The following is a 27,917-nucleotide window of genomic DNA, read 5'->3' on the forward strand; positions in this document are numbered from 1 at the left end:
TGTGTGTGAGTGCAGGCTGTAGCTGAGCTGTGTGTGAGTGCAGGGTGTGGCTGAGCTCTCTGTGAGTGTGGGGTGTGGATGCTTTGGATGTGAGTGCGGGGTGCAGTTCTGAGTGCAGGGTATGGCTGAGCTGTGAGTGTGGACAGCAGCGTTGGAACCGTTTTATTTGTCTCTGAGGACATGGGAGTTTAATGAAACCCATTAGCTGGGGATTGAAGAGAAGCAGAGCTTCTTGTCTCCATGGTGATGAACCATGGCTGCACCAGCATGTCCTGAAATACTGTCAGAGGCTTAGAGCATGAGATGAGCAAGAAGAGAACAATTTCAGCAACACAATCTCCTCCCTAATCCGCCTTTTCCATCATTCCGGAGGTCTGCACAGAAGGACTGAACTGGGGCTGTCCAGGAACAGCCATGTGGGGGGAGAAAATGTATCCCACAAGCTGACTTTCCATTGTAAAGCCCGGGGAGCTCAGTGCAGGTGTGTGGGCTTCGTAGCCCCATGTGCTGCTCTGCATTGTGACACATGGAGTCATGCTGGTAGGACAATAATGACTTGACACTCCAAATGCTGGGGAATGAATGGATGCAGCCTTTCTGGTTTCTGGGTGGCTCAGTGCTTGGAAGGGCCCTTTTCTATCCTTAGTCACCTAACACATCCAGGCAGCTGGAGAAGGAATGAGTTATGACAAGGACACTACGGAAACAGCAGTGCCATCTTGCGACATGCATAATGATCATTGTCCTGTACTATTTGATGTCACCTCTGAACACCATTGAGAAACCATGAACCACTCAGATAATGATTTGGATAGTAAATAGGGGGTTATGGAGGGCGTATAATAGCTGTAATGTCAGATAAATGGTCCTCAGGTGTCATCCACTGGCTGATTATGTCAAACCCAGATGTTTAATCCTCTTCGATATTAATATCAGACAATCAACTCAGTGTCCCAGCTTAGTGCTAGTGGGAGCAGTGGTAGAGACGTGCTATTTTTCAGATGAAACATTCCCATCTCACTGTAGATCTACTTAAGTAAGAGTCAGGATATTGAGCCTAGCATCCAGGTCGGTATTATGCCTACTTCATTTCTCCTCAGGTTTCAGTCCATGATGGCACTCTTCTTCATTTCCCATTCTAAGTGGTTCTGTAGAGTTCGTGAGTACCGCTGAATTGTTGTTGGATACCACCCCACAGGCAGCTATTACCCAGCACTAGATGGAATAATTCCTGTTTGTGAAGCTGGTAAAATGCTCTGGGATGTTTCAAGGTTGCAGGATCGAAAATTGGAACTGTCCTTTCTATTCTTCCCTAAGATTAGCTGACAGATCTGGGCGAAAGTTTTCAGTCCAATAGTAAATTCACTGAATAATGCAGTTTTGGAGCGATTGAGACTATTGGCAAATTTGTGTCAAATTTGGCATATAGTTTCAGCTGGATAAAACACGGGGAAAAATTCTTAAAAGACTGAATGACCCATTTCAACATTTTGTTTTGAAATGAACCGTTTTGTTTCAAAATGCCATTTTGAAAGGATGTTCAAACAGTTCGTTTGACCAAAACTAAACTTTTTCAGTTTTTTGTTTTGGCAAGAAAAAAATAAAAAAATCAGTTTCAGTTTGAAGTGAACCAGATATTTTTGTTTTTTTGATGTCTTGTTTTGGTCACTGAACCAAATAACCAGTTATTCCCTCAGCTCTTGCTGATGTCTGAAGTGGTCCCACTTTCTGCTTGTTCCTGGTAGTCTGTGAGGTAATTCCGTATGTGGGTGATCTTCTCTATATGCAAAATTAATCCCTCACAACAGTAGGCTCTGTGGGGTGTAAATCTGCTGGCTGGGGTGGCAAGGAAGAGGTACGCTCTCTTTGCCTCCTTCACGGCAATGATGGAGGTTTGTAGAAAAGTTGGTCCAAATTTGTCTGTTTCAGACTTCATTTTTTCACCTCTGATGCTTAAGCTTTCTTCTTCCCCTCTTTTTCTGTCATAAATTGTTCAAAAACTATGGCAATCTGTGTGCCCGACGAGCTGGATGGGAGTGCTTTATAGCAGCCATTAGAGATAGTGCTTGTATTGCTTCATTGACTCTTCTCTGTGGCCTCTTGGCGGGGTAGAGTTTTCCATAATTAAGTTCTGGAATCTGGCCAAGTCCAAGAATTTTTTGGGGGGCAGACCATAGTGGGGGTTGGGTGGGTTTCTCATTGCCTTGCAATAAGGGGGAGTTATTTCCTCCTAGAGGAGGAAGTGGTGCAACTGGAACTGGGTGGTTCTTGCATTACAAATGTTCATGTCCAGCATTAGGATTCAAGCCAGTGTGTGTCCAGGTATCTGTGCTGGTTCAGAGTATGCCTATGAGAAACATAGTGTTGAAGGTTAGGATAAGAGGCTTGGGGCTAGCCTGTCAGAAGCATCATCTACACTGACGTTAAAGTCTTTCAAGGCAGTGAATTTTGTGAATTTAATCACAATGTGAGTGTGTGGAGGTTTATACATTTTCCAGGTGAGTCTTGTCTCAGGAGTCACAGACTAAATAGATGCATTCAAAGGATTTTGTTTTTAGTTAACTTTTTCTGCGTTTGAACCCAGAAGAGAGGGGAATGGCTATTCTGCTTCCATATTTGCCCTCCTTTGCTCTGGGTGTGTGATGACTAGAGTCCCCTAGGTAGATGAGACAATGTGAGCTCACATTGGTGCAGCAATGTCAGCCAGCCAAGAGCCTGTGATGCAGACCAGGTTGGGTGACCCATCAGCGGTAAGACTGTGGATGGCAAATGGTCTGCTGTTCACAGATCTTTCTTTGCTCTGTGTGAGGCTGAGGTCTTGGGGTTTGTCTGTTCTGGGGCTGTGTAAGGTAACTGGTTGCTGATTGCATTGCATTGGATTGGAGATAGCTATCTAGTGATCTTCCCAGGCACTGGCTGGCATTTCCACTGTTTATTTATTCTTAGGAGAATTTGTATTGGGGAGGGATGCAAGTGGGTGGTTTGCCTAATTGGCAGTGGTGATGATCTAGTGGTGTGCCAGATACCTAGGGAACAGCAACCCTGTTCAGCTCCCAGGAGGACCGAGAATAGGTGAAGATTTGGCTTTTGCCTGATGCCCAGGCAACAGACCGAGAGTGTGACATTCCTGCACATGTTGCCATTGCAGTGCTGCAGAAGGGGGTGAAGCTTCTTCACTCCAGAGCAGCAGAAAGTCGGATGGCTGTAAGGGGGAGGGGCATACCGTGCATCGCTGTGACTTGAGCCAAGGTCCCAGTGTGACAGGGAATCTGGGCTGTTCCCTTAATATCAACTACTGGAGCATTAACAGGTGCCCAGTGGAGACCTTTATGGCAAAAATGTAGAAAAGTTTTCTTCCTCTGGGACGCACAGTCGGATGAAGTTTGATTGTCATGAAAATGTGCATGCGTTAGGCTGTGGTTAGAACAAATGTTGTTTGACTTCTTTAACCTTTATTAATTTATAATATGTCCTTTGTGCCTAGTGTTTCTGTTGTGTTAGGGGAAGTATTTGGGGTGTACTCCAGAGGCCCAAAACCTCCCTTTAAACTCCCAAGTGTCATAGTTAGACTGCATAAACCTAGGGAGTCTGTCACGTCCGTATTCTTTGCACAGATCTAGGTTTATTTGCAGTCAGATAGCGTGGGACATTGAGGTGCTATGGTGATGAAATGCCTAGACATAAAATAAGTATTTCCATCAAGCTATTGCACTACTTTGTGGAATAGCGTCTGAGACAGCTGGAGCGAGTGTCAGTCTGAGTGCGTCTGAGACACTGTCTAGCTCTGGGGAAGTAGAGTCAGGGACAAAGAAGGTTTCAAATTTGTTAGTCTCTAAGGTGCCACAAGTCCTCCTTTTCTTTTTAGGGACAAAGAAGGAAGCCACGTCTCCTTTCCCAACTGACTTTAGGCCAGCTTTACAAGCAAAGATTCTGAAAGCCACTGGGGAAGCCATGACATCGAATGTGAACCGGGACATTTTCTCTTGTGACTCGTGGAATCCAAAGGGTAGTTTCTAACAGAGCCCCACAATGCTTTCCTCTGAAATCACATACTCTCAGCATCCCCAAAACATGCATTGATCTGGTCTGGGCTCAGAAAATTATCATCTGATGCCAACAAACCTGCCAACTAATGCCCTTTCTCTAACCTCTCCTTTTCTGGGCATGATCCATCAGAAATCGATGGCTGGCTAGCTCCAGCAGTGCAAACACCTTTTCTGAGATCCAAGAGCCCTTCCAATCTCGCTTCAGACATGGGTTTGGCATGGAGACAAAACTTGTAATGCTGACGGGCACTCTCCAAGGCCAAACTTCCACACTTAGCTCTATTAAGCTATTGGCAGCATTTGACGTTATTCAATCATGAGCTGTCACTGACCTGTTGGACCTCACCAGTGATAGATGGAATCAAATTAAGCTGCTTAAATTACATTAGCTCCTTCCTCTCAGATAGCAACTCCTTTCTGAGAACTGTTACAGGCCCAGTTCCTCAGGTCTCAGTCCTATCACCTGTCTTATTCCACACGTGCATGGCTGCTATGTGAAATCATGAGATGATATGGAATACAGTATTGCCAAAGAGCTCCCAACTCTCTGCTTTACCTCTCCTCTAGGATGTGTAATGCTGTCTCGCTGCTTTTCCAGTGTCAGAAAGGGTTAGCTATCTTGTGCATACTCAGGAGAAGACGATGCCGGTGGGAAGTGGGATGCATTTGAAGGAACCAATGAAAATTGTGACCTCACCCTCTATTGAGGGTGCGTGCCGTCCTGTAAAGACAGTGCACAACCTAATGGATACCCAGATAGTGTGTAGTCGGAAACAGCTTCTTTCACTTTTAGCTGGTCAAGAGGCTACTTCCTAACCTCTTAGAGTATGTCTTCACTGCAATTAGCTGGGCTGGCTTAGCATGGGTGGAGTGTCTCCCCTGCAAAGCGCTTCTCGTGTAACTGTGTCCACAATGGTGCTGTACTAGGCCATGTGCTGGCATGAATTGCTGGTGGTCTATTACATGGTTTTTAGCGATTCATTAAACTTGGCCACTCTACGATTGCCTTTGCAGGTTGTGCCCTCTCTCTCCCCTAGCGTGGAGCTGCTGTCTAATACTCTGATAAATAACCTCCAAGTGGACTTACTCATTATGAATGGCAACAGTTCTGAAGGTGAAAGCCAACAGCATTTGGCAGCAAGAGCTTTTACTTAGGGCTGTCAAACAATTAAAAAAATTATTCATGATTAATCATGAATAATTTTTTTAATTGCGATTAATCACAGTTTTATTCACATTGTTAGACAATTAAATACCATTTATTTAAATCTTTTTGGTTGTTTTCTACATTTTCACATATATTGATTTCAATTACAACACAGAATACAAAGTGTACAGTGCTCACTTTATACTATTATTTTTCATGATAAATATTTGCACTATAAAAAAGACAAACAAAAAATTGTATTTTTCAATTCACCTCATACAAGTACTGTAATGAAATCTATTTACCATGAAAATGCAACTTACAAATGTAGAATTATTATATTTTTATATAACCACTCAAAAATAAAACAATGTAAAATTTTAGAGCTTGCAAGTTCACTTAATCCTACTTCTTGTTCAGCCAATTGCTAAGACAAACAAGTTTGTTTACATTTATGGGAGATAATGCTGTTCACTTCTTATGTACAATGTCACCTGAAAATGAGACCAGATGTTCGCATGGCACTATGGTAGCCGGTGTTGCAAGGTATTTACATGCCAGTTATGCTAAACATGTGTATGTCCCTTCATGCTTTGACCTCCATTCCAGAGGACATGCTTCCATGCTGGTGACGAGTTCTGTTTGATAACAATCCAAAACAATACAGGCTAACGCATGTTCATTTTCATCGTCTTAGTTAGATGCCACCATCTTTTTTGGTGGTTTGGGTTTTGTAGTTTCTGCATTGGAGTGTTGCTCTTTTAAGACTTCTGACAGCATGTTTCACACCTTGTCCCTCTCAGATTTTGGGAGGCACTTCAGATTCTTGAATCTTGGGTCGAGCACTGTAGCTATCTTTAGAAATCTCACTTTGGTACCTTCTTTGCATTTTATCAAATCTGCAGCAAAAGTGTTCTTAAATCGAACGTGTGCTGGGTTATCATCCAAGACTGCCATAACACAAAATATATGGCAGAATGTGAGTGAAACCACAGACCAGGAGACATACAATTCTCCCCCAAGGAGTTCAGTCACAAATGTGATTAACACATTTTTTTAACGAGTGTCATCAGCATGGAAGCATGTCCTCTGGAATGGTAGCCGAAGCATGAAGGGGTATACGAATGTTTAGCATGTCTGGCATGCTACCTTGCAATGCTGGCTATAAAAGTGCAAATGTAAATCTAAATTTGTAAGTTGCACTTTCACAACAAAGAGATTGCATGACAGTACTTGTAAGAGGTGAACTGAAAAATGTGATTTCTTTTGTTTATTTTTTTTACAGTGCAAATATTTGTAATCAGAAATAATAATATAAAGTGAGCATAGTATACGCTGTATTCTGTGTTGTAATTGAATCAATATATGTGAAAATATAGAAAAACACCCCAAAATATTTATAATAAATTGGTATTCTATTATTGAACAGTGTGATTAAAATGGCTATTACTTGTGATTAATTTTTTTAATCAAGTTAATTTGTTTTGAGTTAATCATTTGAATCAACTGTGATTGACAGCCCTAATTTTAATGAAGATTGTCATTAAGGAATCCAGTCTGCAGACCACAACATAGTGCACCTGACGGACTCTCTGTTTCTTTCCTGTCCGCTAAACATAAAGGTGTCATTTGGGGGCATTTCCCCAAGTGATGGGCCTTACTGATCTCACATCCCAGCTTATGGCCAACTGATAGCTCAAGAAGAGGATTTCTTGGATGGCTCCTCTACCAAAATGCTGTGGAAGAACAGCAGAAATGTAGAAGGAAAACATGAGGTTAAAAAGCAATGGAAAAAAAAGGAGCTGTTAGACAAGAAAGCACAGCCCGGATGGAATTGTGGGATAGCACTGGAGGGCTAAGTGCACCCGTGCATGATTATCCAGTGTTCTCACTGCGAAGTCAGGGGGGTTGCCAGTCCAGGCTGAAGCAAAACCCAACTTCAAGCCTGTACCTGCAGCTGCACCTGATAAATCAGGCTTAATGCCAGGTTAGAGCTTTTTCTGTGTGGACAGAAGAAGGGTTTGGGGCAAGACCCAGGCTATAGTGCAGGCTAACTCTCTGGTGAAGACATACCCCCAGATACAGAGCTAGCCACAGTGATTAAGGTTTTTCACACTAGGAGACTGGATTATTTCAACGTGCCCTACCTTGACCTGACAAAGAAAAGATGGTTTTTATCATCTAAAGATGGTGCAACACACAACAGTGCAAGCTGCTAAGCAGAACAGCTCAGCCTGAACATGTTACTCTAATACTTTACTCTCTGCTAATGCAATCCTGGGGTACAGTTTAAGGTCTTGCTCCTTTTCTTTCGAGTCCTACATAGGCTAGCTAACTCAAAGGCAGTCCCACTCCCTCACTTCATCAGGGCAGCTGCTTTCAGTAGGGACACAATGGAGACAGAGCTGAGGTTTGAATGCGCACAAGCTGGAGAAAGGGCATTGGACTAGGTAATTTACTGCCACCAGAAATCTGACTGAGTCCAAATCTTATAGCCTTTAGGTTATATTGCTTATCTCTGTCAGCAGTTGGCCCCCGGTTGTTAAACTGTGGCATGACCTCTGGGATGTAAACAGCCTAGACCAGTGGTTCCCAAACTTGTTCCACCGCTTGTTCAGGGAAAGCCCCTGGAGGGCCAGGCCGGTTTGTTTACCTGCCGTGTCCGCAGGTTCGGCCGATCATGGCTCCCACTGGCCGCGGTTCACTGCTCCAGGCCAATGGGAGCTCTTGGAAGTGGCAGCCAGTATGTCCCTCGGCCTGCGCCGCTTCCAGCAGCTCCCATTGGCCTGGAGCAGCGAACCGCGGCCAGTGGGAGCCGCGATTGGCCGAACCTGCGGACACGGTAGGTAAACATACTGGCCCGGCCCGCCAGGGGCTTTCCCTGAACAAGTGGCGGAACAAATTTGGGAACCACTGGCCTAGACCCATTTGCTCCTAAGTGGCTTCAAAATATGTGGAAGAGGAAGAGAATTAGTCCCTTCTAATGAAAGATTCTTGACTTTCTCTAAATACTAAGATGAGTAGTGTCTTGGAAATGTGTATAGTAATGCTAATAATAGCAGATAAAGAGTCTCCTTTTGTACTTCAAAGATCTGGAGTTCAAATCCTATTGGAGTTTTACTTTTATTAAAATTCCTATTCACTTTTTCTCCATCCATGCAATTACAGATCAATTAATTCTCATCTCAAACAATCAAAAATTAAAAAAAGAAATGACCTTTCTTCCACAACATTTCCCCAGCATAAAACCCCAGGCAGAGTGATGATTCAGCCATAAGTTGTGATATCCACCAAAACTGTCCCACTAGGAAAGAGGTAGTCATTTAAATAGTCAGGATAAACAAGACCTAACTTAGACTCACTTGATGTCCCCTTCCCCACGATTCAAAATTTGATTTGGGTTTGAATGAAAGTAGGTTAACTCAAATTGTGTATTGTTTAACCAGATCACAGAAACATCTAATCCTTTTCTAAGGGTAATATGATTATTACCTTCCAGATTCTCCAGTGTGGTATGGTTATTGCACACCCACTGCTGGTTAATTATGGCACTAAAGCCACCAGGGGATCTTCTGGTGGAGTAGAATGTTACAACCCCTGTGCCACCACATTTGCTGTTGAGTGGGTGTGTGTGTGTGTGTGTGTGTGTGTGTGTGTGTGTGGGGAGTGGTGTGGCTAGGAAGAAGGGGGTGTGTCTGTAGCGTTCCTACATCCTACTGATCTCTGGCAATGATGTTGGTCCCTTGGGGTTGTTGGCCAATGTAACAGGACTGGCCTGGCACAGAGCAAGATGTTGTTGCTGTTACACCCCACTAGAGCTATGCTTTGTGTTTCTCACCTGTAGCCAAGGCTCTGGTCCTATATCTTTATAGGGCAGGTCTGTAATTTCCTAATTGGGCTCTTTTTTATGTGAAAAGTTTTGGATCAGATTAATTCTTGCTGCTTTTCTACAAATCAAAACTAACAAAAATCTGATCACTAGAATGGCCAAATTGGGTCAGGTCAATGGCCCATCTAGCCCAGTATCCTGTCTTCTGGCAGTGGGCTGGTGCCAGATGCTTCAGAAGGAATGAACAGAACAGCACAGTTGTGAGTGACCCATGTCATCCAATCCCAGCTTCGGGCAGTCAGAGGCTAGGGACACCCAGAGCATGGGGTTACATCCGTCATCATCTTGGCTGATAACCATTCATGGACCTATCCTCCATAAATTTATCTAATTCTTTTTTTTACCCAGTTATATTTTTGACCTGCACAACATCCCCTGGCAATGAGTTCCACAGGTTAACAGGGTGTTGTGTGAAGAAATATTTCATTTTGTTTGTTTTAAACCTGTTGCCTATTCATTTCATTGGATGACCCTTGGTTCTTGTGTTATGTGAAGGGGTAAATAACACTTCCCTATTCACTTTCTCTGCACCATTCATGATTGTATAGAGCTCTATCAGATCCACCATCTCTTTTCTAAACTGAACAGTCCTGGTCCTTTTAATCTCCTCTCATATGGAAGGTGTTCCATACCCCTAATCATTTTTGTTTCCTTTCTCTGTACCTTTTCCCATTCTAATACATCCTTTTTCATATGAGATGACCAGAACTGCATGTAGTATTCAAGGTGTGGATCAAAAGCAATGTAGCAAATTCCCCATCCCTTTGGGTCCTGATAGTGCCAGCAATGCTTTCTTTAATACCTAAATATGTTATCTCCCTGCCAAGCCAGACCCTGTAGAGGTCCTTTTTCCTATGGTCTAAGAGTTGCTTTGGTTAAATCCTAGGTGTGAGAAAAGGTGCCAAACTAATCAGCTTGTCCTTAAGAACAAAATAGATTAGAGTAGGGAGAATAAAGGAAACATGACCCATGCTTTGAGTGAATAACTTCCAGGATCCATAGAGTTTCCTGGCCCAAAAGGGTGTGTTGTCCACGATCCTTCCTGCTATTCCCACTCCTGCAGAAAAATTCCTTGTCTTCCCACGCCAAGCAGGGCTCCCAGTCTCCCCATTTGGTTTGCAGTACAGTTCCCCATTACTTCTATTCCCCAAAGTACAACATGTGGTCCTGCCACTGCCTGCATTACCTCTGACCATCCACCCATTGACCGTTTCCTTTCCTTTACCCACAATCTCGGACTTTCAGCTCAGTACTATCAGGAGCAATACCTTGAGTTTATAGAGGTGTGATGAGCAATGGAGTTCTGCCTGAAAGAAGAGGGAGACAGGATTTGCAGCTCTGAAGTGGCTCAGCTGGGAAGTAGGAGCCAAGAACAGCACAAAAAGTTAACCACTAGGGCCAGAAAAGTCCCGTCCAGCTGCCTTGCACCAAATGAGAGAGTGATTTAAATCCCCTTCTAATTGTCTGCAGTCATTCTGGTGATGTTAAATCTCATTTTCTCCATTTTTAAGTCTTTTCTGAAACACGCCCCCCTCCCCCCCCGCACCACACACACACTATTAAGCCTTTGAAAGAAACGACTAATGTTATAATTAAAGGATCAATTTGGCAACATTTCTTTGTCTTAAGATCTTCTTTTTTTCAGGTTGGGTTACTGTAGTGTTCCCAGTCTCTGGAGAGCATTCTTCAGCTTCTTCAAGAAGCTTCTGAGCCATCACTGAAATCTTTTCACTTCACCTAATTTAAAAAAAAAAATTTCCAGCCAATTTTGGAGGCATAACAAACGATGAATAAGATTAAATTTTAGCGATTAATAATAAAGCCGTTAAAGGAGCGAGTGCACATTTTTGACAGAGGCTGGGGTTTTGGCTGGCTGCGTGCAAAACCCGGGGCCGGCGGTGTTCCAGCTCGATTGGGAGGGTGAAAAAGAAATGTTTGCAAGATAATAGTTTACTGGGAAAGTGGGTGGGTGGTTTGTGGTGAGGAAGAATTGTCTCTAGAAGGTGGAAAGGTTATGTGGGGAGAGATCATGTGAGATGTTAAGAGGCAGAAAAACACAACCAAGGAATATCTTTTTGGACTTCAATGCAACTAGCACTGTGTTTTCTTCTCCTTTAAAGAGTATAATTTCTGGAGAAGCAGCTTTGATGAAGCCGACAAAGGATGCGTGCGTGTGTGTGTGTGTGTGTGTGTGTGTGTGTTTGGGGAGGGGTGATGGTGAGTAGAGGGGAGGGAAAATAAACCTTGAAAATTCCAGTTGCCATGACAACTTAATGAGTTGTGAAAGTGGCCTCTTTGAACTACTTTTGAATAGAAAAGGCAGGGGGAAGGGGGTAGAGAAACACTTGCATCTGAAGAGATCTTCCTACTTGTCTCCGAACATCCATAGTAAATAGCCACTCTCCACGTTATTTCAATTGACATCGCAAGGTGCATCTTGGATTTACAGAAACAAGAAGCTGATCTGCTCGATAATATCCTGAGTAGTGAGCAAAATGCACCCAGATAATTCTGTTCTATTCTAGCAAGGTTCTTGTACCATCACCATGGTGTCTGAATCCCTTCCCATAATTCAAGCAAAGGAGTCTTTGAGATGGTCATCTATATTCAGTAGACAGGTGGGCATCCATATTCAATAAGCTGCTGAATGCTTTGCACTTCTGTAGCACCTTTCAGCTGAGGGTCTCCGAGCCCGTTACAAACAAGGAGGGTCACAATAACTTTGCAAGGTTGGGATGTGTTATTCCCACTTTACAGGAAATAATAATTCTTCTTACAGCTGAGTGGAAAAATCCACAGCAAATAATTGAATTGATAGTTTCCCCCCTTCTATTTCTATTCATGAATTATTCACCAATGGATCTTGTCTTTCAAACATGTTCATTACTGAGAATTCCTTGTGAATCTCTTCGGCAAATAATCCTTGCTTTGCTGATGATTTGTGAAAAGCTTGTTGGAAATGTTCACAATTTGTGTTGTGGGGGTTAGTTACGTAAAATCCTGCTGCACTGGTCTGATGTTGAGACTTACAAGTGGTTTCGGGTGTCTCAGCCAGGGCTGGATTATCCTTTTGTGGGCCCGGTACCAAACATATTTGTGGGCCCCCATAGTACTCAGGCTTAAAATCAGGCCCAAGCCCACCACAAACCCAAATCAGCATTTTTCAGTGGAAAAAAAAGTTGGGGTTGGACAATTTCTCCCAGCCCCCACGTTAACTTACCTCCCTGAATGCTTTGTAGCCCTGGGGGAAAATAAAGTCTGTATTGTTTGGAAGATGCTGGCTCTGTGTCTCTGCAAACATGTGTTGTCACAGGCTCCTGCAGGGGAACGCTCCAAACCCACCTGGGCCTATGTCATGAACACAATTGCAGCCCCCTGGCTGGGTGGTTCCACCTGGGTCACCCAAGGAGTGCGCTGGAGAGAGACCACAATGGTACTGCTTGCTCCGCAGCAGTGGCCCCAGCCAACACAGGTTTGTAAGACACCAGGCAACAGCGATTCAGGACCGTGCAGGTGGAAGGAGCAGATGCACTAGTCACTCTGGCTCGGAGCAGGGTGGATATTGCATTGTGAATTGGGCATAGGGCGAGACAAAGATATTTGCGCAGAGATGGGCCGGCCAATTCTGGAGAGTGTGTGTCTGGCCCCTGCTTGAGGGAATCAGACCTGCTCTGTATGTGTGATTGACTGAATTAATGAATCCCCGCGTTAGGGTCACAGATCAGCCACACTGGTGTCATTGCTCCTCCTCGCATGCTTATTTTCTGTGATTTAGAAGCACGCTTGGGCACTCGCATCTCTTGGGAGGCAATGCAATCTAGGCCTGGTCTACACTGGGGGGGGGTAAGGGGGGGATCGATCTACGTTATGCAGCTTCAGCTACGTGAATAACGTAGCTGCAGTCGACGTACTTAGATCGGCTTATTGCGGTGTCTTCGCTGTGGTAGGTCGACTGCTGACGCTCCCCCGTCATCTCTGCCTGCGCTTCTCACTCCAATGGAGTACCGGAGTTGACGGGAGAGCGCTTGGTGGTCGATTTATCGTGTCTTCACTAGACATGATAAATCGACCCCCACTGGATCGATTGCCCTGGAGGTAAGTGGAGACATGCCCCTAGGCATAGCAGACGGGAGAAACTCAGAGTCAGGACTCCTGGGTTCTCTCGCCATCTCTAGGAGGGGAGTGGGGTGAAGTGGATTAGAGCATGGGGGGCTCTGGGAGCCAGGATTCCTGGGTTCTATCCCCAGCTCTGGGAGGGAAGTGGGATCTCGTGATTACAGTGAGGCGGGGGGGTTGGGAGTCCTCACCATTGCCAGCTGAACATCTCTTCCCCAAGTCTGCTCAGCTCCCCATCCCACTGCTCAGAAACCCCATTGCCCCATCCCCTGCTTCCCAGGGTGATGGATCTGCAAAGCAAGGGACTACATCTTCTTTCAGCCCCTCTCCACTGCACATTCACCTTCCTCTGCCCAGGTAAGAGGAACGGTCCTGAGCCAAGGAGTGGCTGGGCTCTGTCAGAGGGTGAGAGCCCCAGGAAGCTTGGGTAGAGTCGCATGTGGAACAGGCTGCACCTGCCAGATGTCACAGCTGGTGCTGCTCTGCGTGGGGTTTGTAGGGGAGCAGAAAGGGCTTGGCAGGGAGCCAGAGCAAGGGGACCCAAGGAGAGCCACTAACGGAGTCTGGCTGGGAAACCTGCAAGCGCTTATTTGCAGGACTAGAGACTGGACTGGGAAGGGCACCCCCAGGCACTAGGCCTTGTGGCTGTCTGCTGCCTGCCGGTGATGGGGACAGAGAGGAGCCCTCAGCCGGTCGGCTGAGAGGAGCGAGCAGTGGGCGGGAGGAGAGCCAGGGGGCGGAGAGGAGCCAGCAGGCAGGGCCAGGGGGTGGAGAGAAGCCCTGGGTCAGCTGACCAAGAGGAGTGTGCGAGTGAGGACCAGAGGGTGGAGAGGAGCTGGTGACTCAGGGAGCAACACAGATTCGAGCAGGCCAGGCTGGGGCCCCTTTTGAGTGTGGGCCCGGCACTAGGGCACCACTGGCACCATTATAAACCCGGTACTGGTATTAGCATTTGAGCATCCAACTTGAGACTGCTTAAATGGCCTGATTTTAAGAGATTGGGTGTTCAGTACTTCAGAAAATCACACCCCTTTAAGGTGACTCAAGATGAGTACCCAAAATTGAGGCACCAAGATTAGGTCACTGTTTAAAATGTAGGCCATTATGAATGTTCTGTGACAAGGTGACCTATAACCAAAATAGCATGGATTGTGAATTTGACGCTCAAATATACAATTCAAAATTCACTTTAGCTGACTAATGAAGTATTCAATTTGAGCACTCGAATGTTCCCAGGAAGTGAACATGAATGGGTTGTGAATGCAGTTGAATCAAAATTTGCTTTCCTAATTGCATGAATATTCGCAGGCAATTTTCCCCCCTAGTTTTCAGCTTTAATACTTATACTGTGCTTTTCAACTGTGGATCTCTAAGCACCTGAAAAAGTTGGTTCCAATTGTTCTCAGTTTGAAGATGGGGGAAATTGAAGCACAAGGAGATCATATGATTTTTCCCAAGGCTTTGGAAGATACTGAGAATAGAACCCACAGCTTCTGAAGTCAGTGGCACTACATTGGCTTATACTGGTGAGGATCTGTAAAGACATCATGGTCTTTGATGGCAGCAAGATGCACATGACATTCCCTGCTCTGTATCTCTTTCACATCATACTTAAATAGCACCATTTGCTAGTGTCCCCTGTGTTTGAGTGAAATCAGCTACTGGGGGAAGGAAAGCTTTCTTAAGCTAAACCCAGGCAAGATACAGGAATACTTGTGGGAAGAGGGAGACATTTACAAGACCTTGCCAACACCATATCATTACCCATGGGGTTTGACTCCCCATCATATACCATACAAAGCATAGGAGTTTTCTTAGACTCCTTACTGATATTAGATAACCAAATTGCAGCAGCTGTTGAAACTGCCACCTTCTACCTGCAATTGGCAAGAAGATTATGACCTATCTTGACAGGTCCAGACATGGTAAGCCATGCATTTGTGACCTACAGACTAGATTATTGCAACACACTGTACCTGGAAATGAAGGTAGACATTTGAAAAGCTCCAGCGGGTGCAACATCTGCAGCGGTTTGCCTAATGACCTGGGTAAGACAACATGAGCATATCACTCTGGTGCTTCTGTCACTGGTCTGGCTCCCCATCAAATACCAGATTTTTAAAATTCCTGAACTTGACCTTCAAAGTGGTCAATGGACTGGACCTGAGAGATTTCAAACAGCATCTCCACTATGCTCAAACGCTCCCATGACAGCAGCACTCCTCAGGGACAATGTAACTCCCCATACCAAGAGGGGGACCAACAGAGACAGTCTCTTTGTTGGCTGGCCTACAGCAATGGAACTTCCTCTAATAAGAGCTGAGTGGCCTCCATTTCATTGCCTTTGTAACCCACACTAGAATGGAGTGGTTCTTTGTCCACCTCTAGTGGCTGCTCTGCAAAAGTAGAGTTTTGCTACAGCTGTCAATTAATGGAATTAATCCTTTAACTCAAGTGGGAGAGGCCTATGTTTTTACCACTGAAGTTTTGGTTTAAACCTATAGTCAGCCCAAGCTTGGTCAATTATGCATTCAGGACAAAATTTAAGACCCATCTCTTTGCCATAGCTTTCCCACAATAATAACCCGAGTTTGGGGTTCAGATGCCACAGTGATAACTGAAGTATAAATTCTAACTAGACAAATATATTGGAAAGAATAGTGTAGCAGAAAAGCACTTGCCATCTTTCTGTAAGAGCTCACCTGACATCGAGGGACACAGATGGAACCTGGGAGCAGGACTTAGACTGCAAAAATGCCAGTCCACTTTTACCATGGCAGATGTGAACCCTCCATAACGTTATCTGGAAACTAGATTCCAAAGATCTGACTTGAGAACTCCCTGTGCACATCTCAGCTTTAGCTTCCAAACCACTTTATGGAAGGGGTGAAATGGAGTCCAAAGAGGCTTGGCTGGGATTCAGAGAGGTTTTACTTGTTTTGTGAGTGGTGCATTTGGTGCTGCTGAAAGGTGTTGGATCAGTGGCGTTGGATATGGAGGCTCTTTGTTCACAACATGGATAGTGTTACCATGATTGATCTGCAAGTGTGCACCAATCCTGAATGGAAGGGAAACACCTGTAGGATGCTAGAGGATTTCAATCTCCATGCAACCCTTGGTTTCTTTGGTGCATCTACCAAAAAGGGAGCCAATTGTCATGGTGAGATTTTTTTTTTTTTAAATATGAAGACACTTCTCCCTCTATGCTCCTCACGCACAGACCTGGGGACCCTGATTTAGCTAAAGAATCCCTTTCTCTCCTGTACAGCGTGTGTGCTTGTAGGGAAGGGGAAACACTCCCCATTGCTGACGGTCAGGGTGTCTAGTGAGGTCTGTCTCCCGGTAGCAGATAGTACCTAACAGATTCTCAGACCAGATGAAAGGAATGCCAAGGTTGTACTGGAGAGCAGCAAAGAACCAGGAGAATTCACAGTGAAGGGAAGAATTGTACCATGTGTGCTCCGAATGCCCAGATAAACTGGGCACACTGTTATGATGGTGCCTGCCTGTGTAGGACAGATGGCACACTTTTCTCCAGTCCCTGCTTAACAGAGTTCCTGTGCTCCCTGTCAAAACTCTCACTGTTTCTCTCAGTCACTAGTGAATGGCATCAGTTTTACAGAACACAATCCTGAGGTGCTGATGGGTCGCCCTCAGCCCCAGTACAAAAGTGGACTTCATTCTGCTGACATCAGTGGGCTTTGACCTCCTTAAGCCAGTGCTGAGTTTGACCTGCTGTCCTTCACCCACCAGAGAGGGGGGGTTATGGGATGTCACCAACGCTAGGAACAGGGGCTCTGCTCATGCGCGGCAGTTTGGCCTGCAGGCTGGAGTGTGCTGAGGGGTGTGCGTGCTACCCAGCCATTGTTTTAAGAATGGGGCAGCTGGGACAGCCCAGTGCTCTCAGTGGGCTCAGAGTTTGGATCCCCAACACTTCCTAGGCTTTCAGGATCTAGGTACCTGCAGAGGCAAAGAGATTAGATCTTGAGAGAAGGGAATAGCTTACACAAGTGTTGTGTCACAGGGAACCATGCCCTGCCTTCCTTGGCTGGGTTTGTCCAGTCAGAGGTATCTGAAGGGGAAAATGGAATATCATAGAGAACTCCCCCTCCACCTCCTCCATCTGAGGCTTGGTCTACACTACAGATGTACGTCGGTATAACTACGTCGCTCAGAGGGGTGAAAAATCCGAGCTCCTGAGTGATGCCACCCTAACCCCCAGCATAGACAGTCCTATGTCAATGAGAGGGCTTCTCCCGTCAACACAGCTGCCGCCCCTTGGGGAGGAGGAGTACCTGTGCCAATGGGAGATGCTCTCCCATTGGCGTAGGAAGCATCTTCACTAAACCCTACAGTGGCACAGCTGCATCGGTGAAGCTGCGCCACAGCCGCGCTGTATGTGTAGACAAGCCCTTGATATGCCAAGGGTGGGATTCCCCTGCCCAAAGCCTTTCAATGGGAGTTGGGCACCTCACACCTCTAGACTCCTTTGGAAAGCCCTCCCTCCATCTGGTCTGGAATGTCTCTAAATGGCTGTCAATCAGCCTTGCCTGCCCAGTTCTTATTCAGCTACAGCATTATCTTTACCCAGTGCTGTAAATTGGTTCTGAGCAATCCTTGATCTGTTAATTTTGCCCACCCACTTTCAGATGTCACCAGCCTCCGCTGCTGCCCGGCTCGGTACGGTGTCTCTTTGAAATGAAATAATTAGTTACATTGAGTTCAACTCATTTTTCCCCCTCCTCCTAATGGACAAAAGCAATTAGCCTATATTCAAGCTTCATAATCTGCCAAATTTTATCTTTGAAAATACAGCAGCAGTGGACTAGGCCCAATCCCTGGACATGCTGAACACCTGCCACACCCAGGAAACCCTCTCTCAGCAGCAGCCCCTAAATTAGGTCTTCCCAAACAAGAGTTTGATTTCAGTGGAAAGAGGCCATCCGTGTAAACCCCACCCCGTTAATGGGGATTAAGGAGGGTGCACTGGAGTGTCCTACCTCATGCGCTGAGAGGATGTGAGCTCACTGTGCCTAATAAAGCTGCAGAAAGGGGGATTGGGAAGGGGAAGTTTCCATTGGCTTCCCTGGGGATTCAGTCCTTGAAAATGGCTGTTTTCATTCCCAAACCGCCTCTCTGGCTGGGTTGCTCCTTGGATGCATTTCCTAGATTGTAATGCCAGAGGAGAACACTGTGAAGGTCTAGGTTTGGCCGCCATAGGACTTCCCTGTATTGACTTCTGTTTGAACTAGAACTTACCTATTGGAAAAAACATCCCATCTTGATTTAAAGATTTCCAGTGATGGAGAATCTGCCACAGCCCTTGGTAAGTTGTTCCCATGGCTAATTATCTTCAGTGTTAAAAATGTGCACCTTAGTCCTAGTCTGAATTTGTTTACCTTCAACTTCCAGCCACTGGCTCTTTCTACACCTTTTCTGCTAAGCTGAAGAGCCCCCGATTACTCAGTGTCTATTTCCCAGGTAGGTACTTGGAGACTGTGATCAAGTCACCCCTTAGCCTTCTCCTTTTTAAGCTAAACAGACTGAGCCTCTTGAGATACTCACTTCCATCCCTTTCACCATTGTTGTGCAGTTACGACAGCTTCTCTAGCTAAGCAAGCGTCTCCTTCAGATAAAGGAGGCAAGGCCACCTGCACAGCCAAAGTCAGAGCTGCCAAACATTTCATAAGATGGCAGGGACAGGCAAGAGGGAAGAGAGATGAGGCCAGATTCTCAGCTGGGGTAAACGAGCATTGCTCTATTGACTGTGGCTGTGCTGAAGTACACCAGCAGAGAATCTCACCCAAGATGTGTCTCCTATACCTTCCGTGCAGTGGAGGGCCCACTGTTGGCACACAGTGAATGAAAACCAGAAATAGACCTCCTAGCCAGAGCATCCACCTAGTGGGGGCCAGGACCTTGCAGAAACTGATACTCCTTCCCGCTCACCTGAACTTTTCATCTGGAGGAGAGTGGGTCTTAAAACACCAGCTGCCTGCAGCAGCAGGGTAGCCACTCGTGCTCACTTTCACAAGATAGTTGGAACTCCGCTGGCTTTTGCCCTGCATATTGGGCTTGCTGGCTGTTATGTGGCCCTAAAGGAGAAGCTTTACCCCATGAGGTGGTATCGGGAACATAACATAACATAATGTGACAAAGCAATGAGCTCAAGCACCAGAACACCTGGGAGGCGTGGTAGCCCAACCTTTGACCCAAATTAGCTTAAGCCCAGTCTACACTAAAAAGTTAGCTCAACCCAGCTACGTTGTTCAGGGGTGTGAAACGAAGCCGACCTAACCCCCAGTGTAGACAGAGCTGTCGCCTGTGTGGGAGGTGAATGGAGAACCTCTCCCGTCAGCGATGGTAGTAGCTACATGGAAGCAGCTGTAGCATGTCAAATGTAGGCAACCCCTTAGTTTGTTGGGCATCTCCCTGTTTTGTGGCATCCAGAACCTGCTGGTGAGCAGAGATCAGGAGGTAATGAATGATCCAGAATAGACACTTTTGTACAGATGATTTTTACTGCCCTCTGCAATCCTGTTCACACACCTTGTTTCCAAATATTAAGCCAAGAGCTGTGAGCCTATTTGCTGATTGGCTGTTAAAGACTTTTTCTTATCCCCTCTCCCATTCCTTTTCTCCTCTCCTTCCCTCTTTCTCCCATTTTCAGTCTCCTTTTCTCTCAGTGCTCTCCTCCCTCCTCCTCCTCTAGCGTAGGAGTAGAGAAGGTCTCATATTAGTCTGACGTTCGCAGATGGAGCAGGAGAGCTGTTTGATGCTGAACACCAAACCAGCAGGAAACTTAACCTTCCTGGGGTGGAATTAAAAATGCTCAGATTGTCTGGGGATCTTAAACAAGGGATTCTGGGAACAGTCAGAAAATCGTTCTCACAAAAAAATGTCCACACAGTGCTAAGCGTTTAATGGTTCTGCCTGGGTAATAAACTCAAACTCCCTCTAAAGAAAACATACAATTCTTTAGATTCCTTTGAATGTTTTCAGAGTAGCTGCAGTGTTAGTCTGTATTCACAAAAAGAAAAGGAGTACTTGTGGCACCTTAGAGACTAACAAATTTATTTGAGCATAAGCATTTAAATGCATCCGATGAAGTGAGCTGTAGCTCACGAAAGCTTATGCTTAAATAAATTTGTTAGTCTCTAAGGTGCCACAAGTACTCCTTTTCTTTTTTTGAATGTTTTGCGGAGGGAGATGGCTGCTGGGATCTCAGAAGAGTGAGACACTTGTCTTGTAAAAGAACACAGCCATTTGTTCTTCATAATCATGCCCCTTTCATGCTGTAATTAGAATGCTGCAGGGCCAGAAGGGGGGAGTGCAGTATATGAAGTGAACTTCTTTGTGCCTTATTCTTCATGCATCATGGGCTTTTGTACCTGCTCAAGTATTGTGACTGACACTTACCTTAGCCATGTGCTCAGTGTGTGTGTGTGTGTGTGTGTGTGTGTGTGTGTATACATACCACACACCAGCATGTGTGTGCCTATGTATAACTGGGCACAATGTGCAGAATTCATACATTTCACACTTGTGCATACATTTCCTTCAATGGAGTAACAGCAAAGATTAATTTGGCCCACTGTGGGTATGGGAGTAGGAGTCTATGTAGGTGTATGGTTGTATATGTAGGTTCATATCCTGAAAGTATTATGTCTATGCAAGTGGCAACACAGAGTGTGTGTGTGTGCATGTTTCATCTTATGCTTATGACTAAACATGCATGTGTGGGTGTGTAAAGCAAATGCATCACTTTGTACAGTGTGTGTAGTCATGTCAGCCTCCATGCATATGGTTCCTGTATTGACGTGTGTGCCATGCCTGCAAGCAGTATGTGTATGAGCCTGTGTATTTCAGTTCCATAGGTGTGTTACTTGGCGTATTCTCCCATGTTTCTGTTTCTGCATCGACCTTTTGGTCCATACATACATAAGTGCATGTAGTCCTGCATGTTTGTTCATATTGGTATGTGGTCATACTGTATAGCAGCATACAGAAGGGTGCATGTTTGCTTATGGATATGGTCACTGATGTGTGTACACAAGTTTGTAAACCAGAATTGTCAGCATATAACATGCATTTCGAGTGACTGTAAGAATAGGTGTATGGTTCTATTTGCGTATTAGCATATGCATATCTATATATAGTTATGGGAATGTATGTATACAAGTTTGCACCGGTGCATGGTGTGTATATGTGTTTGTGTGTTTTCCTGCCTGTGTGCATACATGTTGTTTGTGTGTATATCTTTGATCATGTGTGTGATTGCAGAAGATTGTATTTATGGATTTCTTTCATGTGTTTTCATACATTTGGGTAGGCTCTATGTGTGTGTTGCTGTCTGAGTAATCTGGGGAGTGAGTGTGAAGCCTCAGGTGTGTGCATGTTTTCTTTTGCAAATGATTGGCATGGTGTATATATGTGCTAGTATGGTCACAAATTTGTCTGCATATGTGTGCTTTTCTTTGTGTATGTCCAGCATGTGGGTGTGCAAAACATACAGATGGGTGAGCCTCTGTGTTCCAGTGTATGAGCATTAATGCTCATGTGTGCAGACTTGTAGAGCTGTCTGTGTGTATGTAAGTATGTCTTTGCATCTTGCAGGCTTGCCCATCCCGGAGGGGTTCATTTCTGACTGGGTTACTATGACAACAGCGAGAGACCCTGAATCCATACACAAAAGCTTTGTTTATACTGAATCAGAGAAGCGTGAATTGCTGATCACTAAAACAAAGCAACTTCTCCTGAGAGAGGGGTCTCCCTACAAACCTTTAAGAAGTTCTCCATCACGTAGATTAATCCTTTGACCCTCAGTTCAGGTGCATAAGGGATGGGGATGGGTGGAAATGGAGGAGCAGCTCCTGCATCAGGAATGGCTGCCATGTAGCTGGGAGTTAACCCACCCGGTAGTTGGGACTCCAGCCACAAATGTCTCCTGTTCTAGTGCCATCAAGGGCTTAACCAGTCAGGAGTAAGCTGGAGTTGATGCAGAAACTCCATTTTCTCTAGCTGTCCCCTGCTGTGCTAGGAATTGCAGTAGGCAAGATTCTCAGAGGGTGGTGAGCCAATAGCATGCAAGTACAATGGTGGTGGGTTAAGGAGGGACTCTCAGCCTTTACTTTGAGTTTCCTGATGTTTACAGGTATATGCTGGAGTGCAAAGGGAATCCAGTCATAGATTTTAGCTTCTGTGGTTTCCTTTTATGATCGTAACTATAGGAGACACCAGACCAGACCCAGTAGTCCAGTGTCCTCTCTCTGGACACAGCCAAACCTGGACGTTTCAGAGAAAGGTCTAACCCTACTCCCCCCCACCCTACACACACACACACACACATGATTCCCAAGGTCAGAATTTTCAAAGAAACTCAGCACCCACAAACTCGGCCAGGTTTTCAAAACAGCTCAGTGTGTCGGGTGCTGAACTCTGGAAAACCTGGCCCAATTGTGCAGGTGCCTAAATGGGAGCTGAGCTCTGTTTGAAAATCTAGCCCCAGTCATGCAACCTTATCCCACAGAGGGGAAATCTCCTCCTGCCTCTTGAGTGAGGAACAGCTTGGACTATGAAGCATGAGGGCCGATCATTAGCGGTGCCCCAGAGGCAACCCTTACTTGTGTGTAAGATCTTCCTTTGAAACTTACTAATCTGTTTGTTTATTCTTAAAGATAGTAAAGTATTAAAATAGGGACGGCTACACCTCTGTTTCCTTTCCCCACTTGCCCCTGTCTGATTGCTGTGCGGGGGCTCCTGCTGACAGACCTGATCAGATTTAGCTGAGCTTTGAGCATTATGATCATTACACCAAATGTCGCAGTGTGCTCTGTGCTGTACGAGTAAACCTGAGGAAAATAAATGACTTCCTATGCAGCTGAATCACTGTAGGGTTTGCCCAGATGTATAGCTGTGTATTTTTGGCTTAGAAAATTTCCCCAATGCCCTGTGCTAGTGCACATGTGATCAACAGCCTTCCCTCAAACAAGAAATGGGTAACTAAATAAGAAGGAGAAATAAGACAATAGAGGTAGGATGGTCCAGTGGTTAAGGCCCCGGATTGGGACTCAGGAGAGCTGGGTTCCCAGCTCTGCTACAATCTTCCTGGCCTGGGTCACCTTGGACGAGCCCTGTTGGGGAGTGGGGGCAGTCTCAGTGTTTGAGAGCTGTCTGGGAGCAGAAGGGGCATGCAGATAGACTCAAAGGATAAACCCCAAAACCCTTGGGCCCTTGATTCAGAGCAAACCCATGAATTGTCATTGACTCGAGTGGCATGCAGAGGGGCCCTCTGCCCATCCCCCTCAGTGTCGTTCTCCCCTCCCTCCCCCCGCTGTCCTGGCAGAACGGGCCCTAAAGCCAGGCACTGAGGAGGCTGCGAACTTAAAATATCTGCCCGATCTGTTTTCCATGACTGAGAGATGGAGAGTCTCTTTGGCCGGGTGGGATTGCAGCGCTCAGTCAGTGCCATGCAGCAAGGATGGAAAAATGTGTTCACCTGTGTCACGTTGATCATTTTTGATTCTCCTCCTCATTCCTGTGCTGGGCTGTCAGCTCTGCGGGAGTGGGGAGAGAGAGGCGAGTCTGGAGGCCAGCTCGCCTTCGCCTTGTGGCTGGAGAAGGCTGGAGTTACTGGGGGTTTCCATCCTCTCACGTCTGCACCCCAGCCTTCCCCAGCTTGCACAGATCCATGGAGCACATGGCAGGGCTGCAGTGGAATAAATTTTGTCTTAATGCATTCTGCCCCCCCCCTCACTTCCCAGCAACACTGCAGTGTGTGTAAAGAGGAGCTGTGCCTACTACAAGCCAGCACGTAGTGATTGAGTTGCATTTTAAGCATCTCTCTGGGAGATGGGCCGAGAGACTATCAGTTCATGCAGCAGGAACGCTCTCACCTGGCTTCCTGAATCAAGCACTGCAGGGTCTGGCTCTACCTGTCCCAGTCTGCCCACCCCCTGGGGTTGCCCAGCATTGGCTCTTCACCCACTGCGCATGCCCCTTCTCAGGTCCCATCTGCTATTTCTTTCCTCCCATCCAAGTGGAGGGATGCCAAGGAGTCTGCAGAGCATCTGCATGTCCCGCCCACTCGTGCCTCCCACACCTTTGAAAGGGGTCAGTGTATGGCGGGGGGGGGGGGAGGAGGGGAGGCAGACCTTTGGCAAGCACTGGGAGATGGGAGAGTTGAGTTAGTATCTGGGCCATAACCTGCCCCTCTGGACCATGCACTGGTGCTGGGCAGGACTTCCCCTGGTCTGGGATGCTGGAGAACATGGGGATGTCATTGCACATTCATCGGCTTCACTCCTCCCTCCCCCACTCCTCCTTACTTTTCCTACCTGTTCATCCCACTCCTTGCACCGCACTGTAGATTTGCTCCATCAGTACCGTGGTCCCATCCATTGATCCCCTTCATCCCAGTTATACTGATGCTTTGGCTCAGTAGATCTGTTCATCTCACCCATCTGCTCCAGCCAGCCTTCCTCCATGTGCCTCAGTTCGAGGGCATCTGCCTCAGCCATCCCTCTGGCTTCCCTGTGCCCTAGCCGGCCAGCTGTGTGACCACCTCTCCACCGTGCTGGCTTTCTTCCCATTCCTCCCAGGTATCCTTCTGTCCATCCCTCGAAGCCTGCCACCCCACATTGTGCCCGAGAGCTGTCCCCCATCTCCTGTCCCAACCATGCTGCCCCGGGCCCACCCTTCTACCCCAACTGTTCCAGCCCTGTCCCAACCCTACCACTGACCTTGCTGTGCTGTCCTGCACGCATGCACATGCACAAACACACACGCCATGGTCCCAGCCATGCCACCCTGCAACCCCCCCCATGGTCCTAGCCATACCACCCTGCACGCACACCCACACACGCATACACATACATACAATACACATCCCAATGGTCCCAACCATACTGCCCTGCATGCGCGCTTGCACACACACACACCATGGTCCCAGCCGCTCCACCCTGCACTCACTCTCTCTCTGTCTCGCTCTCTTTCTCTCACACACACACACACCATATTCCTAGCTGTGCCACCGTACACACACACACACACACACACACACACCATGGTCCCAGCTGTGCAACCCTGCACTCACACACACACACACACTATGGTCCCAGCTGTGCCAGCCTGCACACAGCCCCCCCTATGGTCCCAGCCATACCACGCTGCACGCACCCACACACCCCCACACACCCCAATGGTCCCAGCTATACCACCTTGTGTGCGCGCGCACAAACACACACATCAATGGTCCCAACCATAACACCCTGCGTGCGCACTCCCCCCCCAACATGGTCCCCACCATATCACCCTGTACACACGCACACCCCCCTCCCATGGTCCTGCCCATGCCTCCCTGCACACACACACGCACACATACACACACACACACACACACCCTTGCCCTAGCCATGCTGACCTGCTCTCTCTCTCTCTCACACAAACACACCTCTCCCTTATCCCAGCCGTGCCATGATCCCTCAATAAAACCAACGTTGCCCTTCTGTGTCTACAGGGAATTTGCCAAAGAGCGAGAGCGGGTAGAGAACCGCAGAGCCTTCATGAAGCTGCGGCGCCAGCAGCAGATCGAACGGGAATTGAATGGCTATCGGGCCTGGATAGACAAAGCAGGTAAGGCTGGTGGCAGGCCTAGGGTCAGTGTTTCAACGTGAATGATGGGGTGACCCCACTGGCTCGGGGGAGGGGAGCTGCTGCGCTCGCTCTGTAGTTCAGCAGATGCCTGCGAAGTCGGAGGCTGCCATCACTGATTAATGAATTAGCTCTGTATTGTACAGCTTGTGGGTCCATACGGTTCTCTGCCCCTCCCCCACACCCAGACTGTCTCTGCCGCATGCTTCCCCCACAAAATATTTCACCGGGGCAGAAAGGGTTCTGCTGAGTCGCATGCGACTGAATTGCACAGTGGAGGCCAAAGTGCATGAAAGGTGCCACGGTTGGGCTGAATTCCGCCTTCGTTTACAAATGCGCAAGTCCACTGCCATCCGAGGAGGTGACGGGGTTCGAAGCGAGGACAGAATTTGGCTTGGGTGTGTATTTCTTTGGTATACTGTGATACTGAATGTGCACAACAAGGCAGATCTATCTCCCAGGCGGAGTGGGTGGGGCAATGTGTTTTGTAGCCTATGAGCATTGGCGCTAACTTTAGTGGCCATTAACACATCTGTCCAATGATACAGCTAAAAGATTTTCGCTCTTCTCCCATAAGGATGCCCTGAGGAAATCAGAAATTCATACTTATTCTTCAGTACCAAGTAGTTTGGCCACAATTCTAGTGCTCCGTACAACCTCCACCCACCAGTCCTGCAGGGAGCTCCCCGTAGGGAGATCCCTGTGCCCGCATGGAGCTCACTGTAGCACGGAAGCCAGAGTGGTTATGCTGCTGTATGACCACCATCACGGTCATGCACAGCACACGGACAGGAGTCTGACCGATCGCTGTCAGTATTCTAGCATTCCACATCCTCAGGAACGAGCTGATCCTGGGAGCTGCTGAGCACAGGAGGAGCTCAGCTCTAATGATTCCATGGGGCAGCCATTTGTCCAGGGTTCATTAGTGACCGAGCTAACACATCTCCACATGCACAACCCTCCCGGCCTCAGATCATGAACTCAGGGCTCTCAGGAAAACAGCCTCAGCAGGTGTGATGACCCAGCATAGCATTTTGGATACGTGGATGTACAAACCAGATTATCAAGCCCACATTCCAGGGAGTTTATTTTTAATATTGTGCATGCAAAGAAGGGCCAGTGATAGGTTAGCATCTATATGGGAACAGAGTTAAGGCAGTTTGGTAACATAGCTGTGAACATTCATATGTTCACAGATTTGGGTTTCTAGTTTAACCCTGAATATCCTTGGTTTCTAATGTTTGTTTTTTTGTGATTTTTCTTTTAACTATCACATTACTGAAAGGTTGTATACAAGTCAAACCACCGGCATGTGCTTCACTTCACTCTCACAAAGATTTGTGTGTGTATGTAGGATTTATCTACAGGTGCCAATTCCATATTTTAAGTGTTGAAACTCTGTGTCGTCAGACTTCCTGCCACACTGAGAGTCCTGGGTGGGCTTTGCATTTTCTGAAGTTATCTACCATGGTGGGGCCATAAGTTAGAGTAGGTGAGGGTCAGTTAGTCACTTTCCAGCCAGTTCCACCCCTGCAGGGTTTTCTGACTGGATGCACGGTCCCTTTGTGAGCAATTCCGTCCCCAGCTCCCAACCTATGACTGAATCTAAGAAAAGGAAGGTTTTTTCTGCACAGCTATAGATTTCCAAATAGGCATGATATAGACTTTGGATATCACACCTGTTTTCTAACTTGTCACCAGTGTGTCACTTATGTCCTCGTTTTGTCACTGAAGAATTTAGCCAAAGGATTCTGTTTAGGGCATGGTGCGTAGGAAGGGGTTTTAAATAGGACTGGGGGAGTGGATTCAGATAAAATAAGAAAAGACTTGCACCTTCATTCAAAACTCATGCCAACAATGTGTTGAGATTCAAGATGAGCCTGAGCCACAAAGTTCAGCTGTAAATCTAGTTCCAGACTTCTCCAGTTTTGGGGGAGTTTGGATCTAGGGTTTTGGTTCATGTCTATGTGCTTCCTAGTTCTGGCTGGGGACAGAAAAAGAACCCCCCAAATACAACACAAAGTGTTGTTTCTATGGTGTTTCTGCTCTGAGTGGAAGCAGGCCGTAC

At 46.6% G+C, this 27,917-nt stretch overlaps 1 protein-coding gene across 8 annotated transcripts in view; it reads left to right on the plus strand.

The window, feature by feature from the left end:
- Positions 1 to 27,917, plus strand: part of CACNA1E (calcium voltage-gated channel subunit alpha1 E) — a 213,624-nt gene that overhangs the window by 97,346 nt on the left and 88,361 nt on the right. For all 8 annotated transcript variants that reach the window (XM_038412805.2, XM_038412802.2, XM_043491387.1 and 5 more), the window contains exon 8: positions 25,716 to 25,831. In XM_038412805.2, the coding sequence (XP_038268733.2) occupies positions 25,716 to 25,831 (116 nt within the window). The remainder of the gene's footprint in view (positions 1 to 25,715; positions 25,832 to 27,917) is intronic.

This window comes from Dermochelys coriacea, chromosome 8 (genome assembly GCF_009764565.3).
Source record: "Dermochelys coriacea isolate rDerCor1 chromosome 8, rDerCor1.pri.v4, whole genome shotgun sequence".
In the NCBI taxonomy this organism is placed as follows: Eukaryota; Metazoa; Chordata; order Testudines; family Dermochelyidae; genus Dermochelys; species Dermochelys coriacea.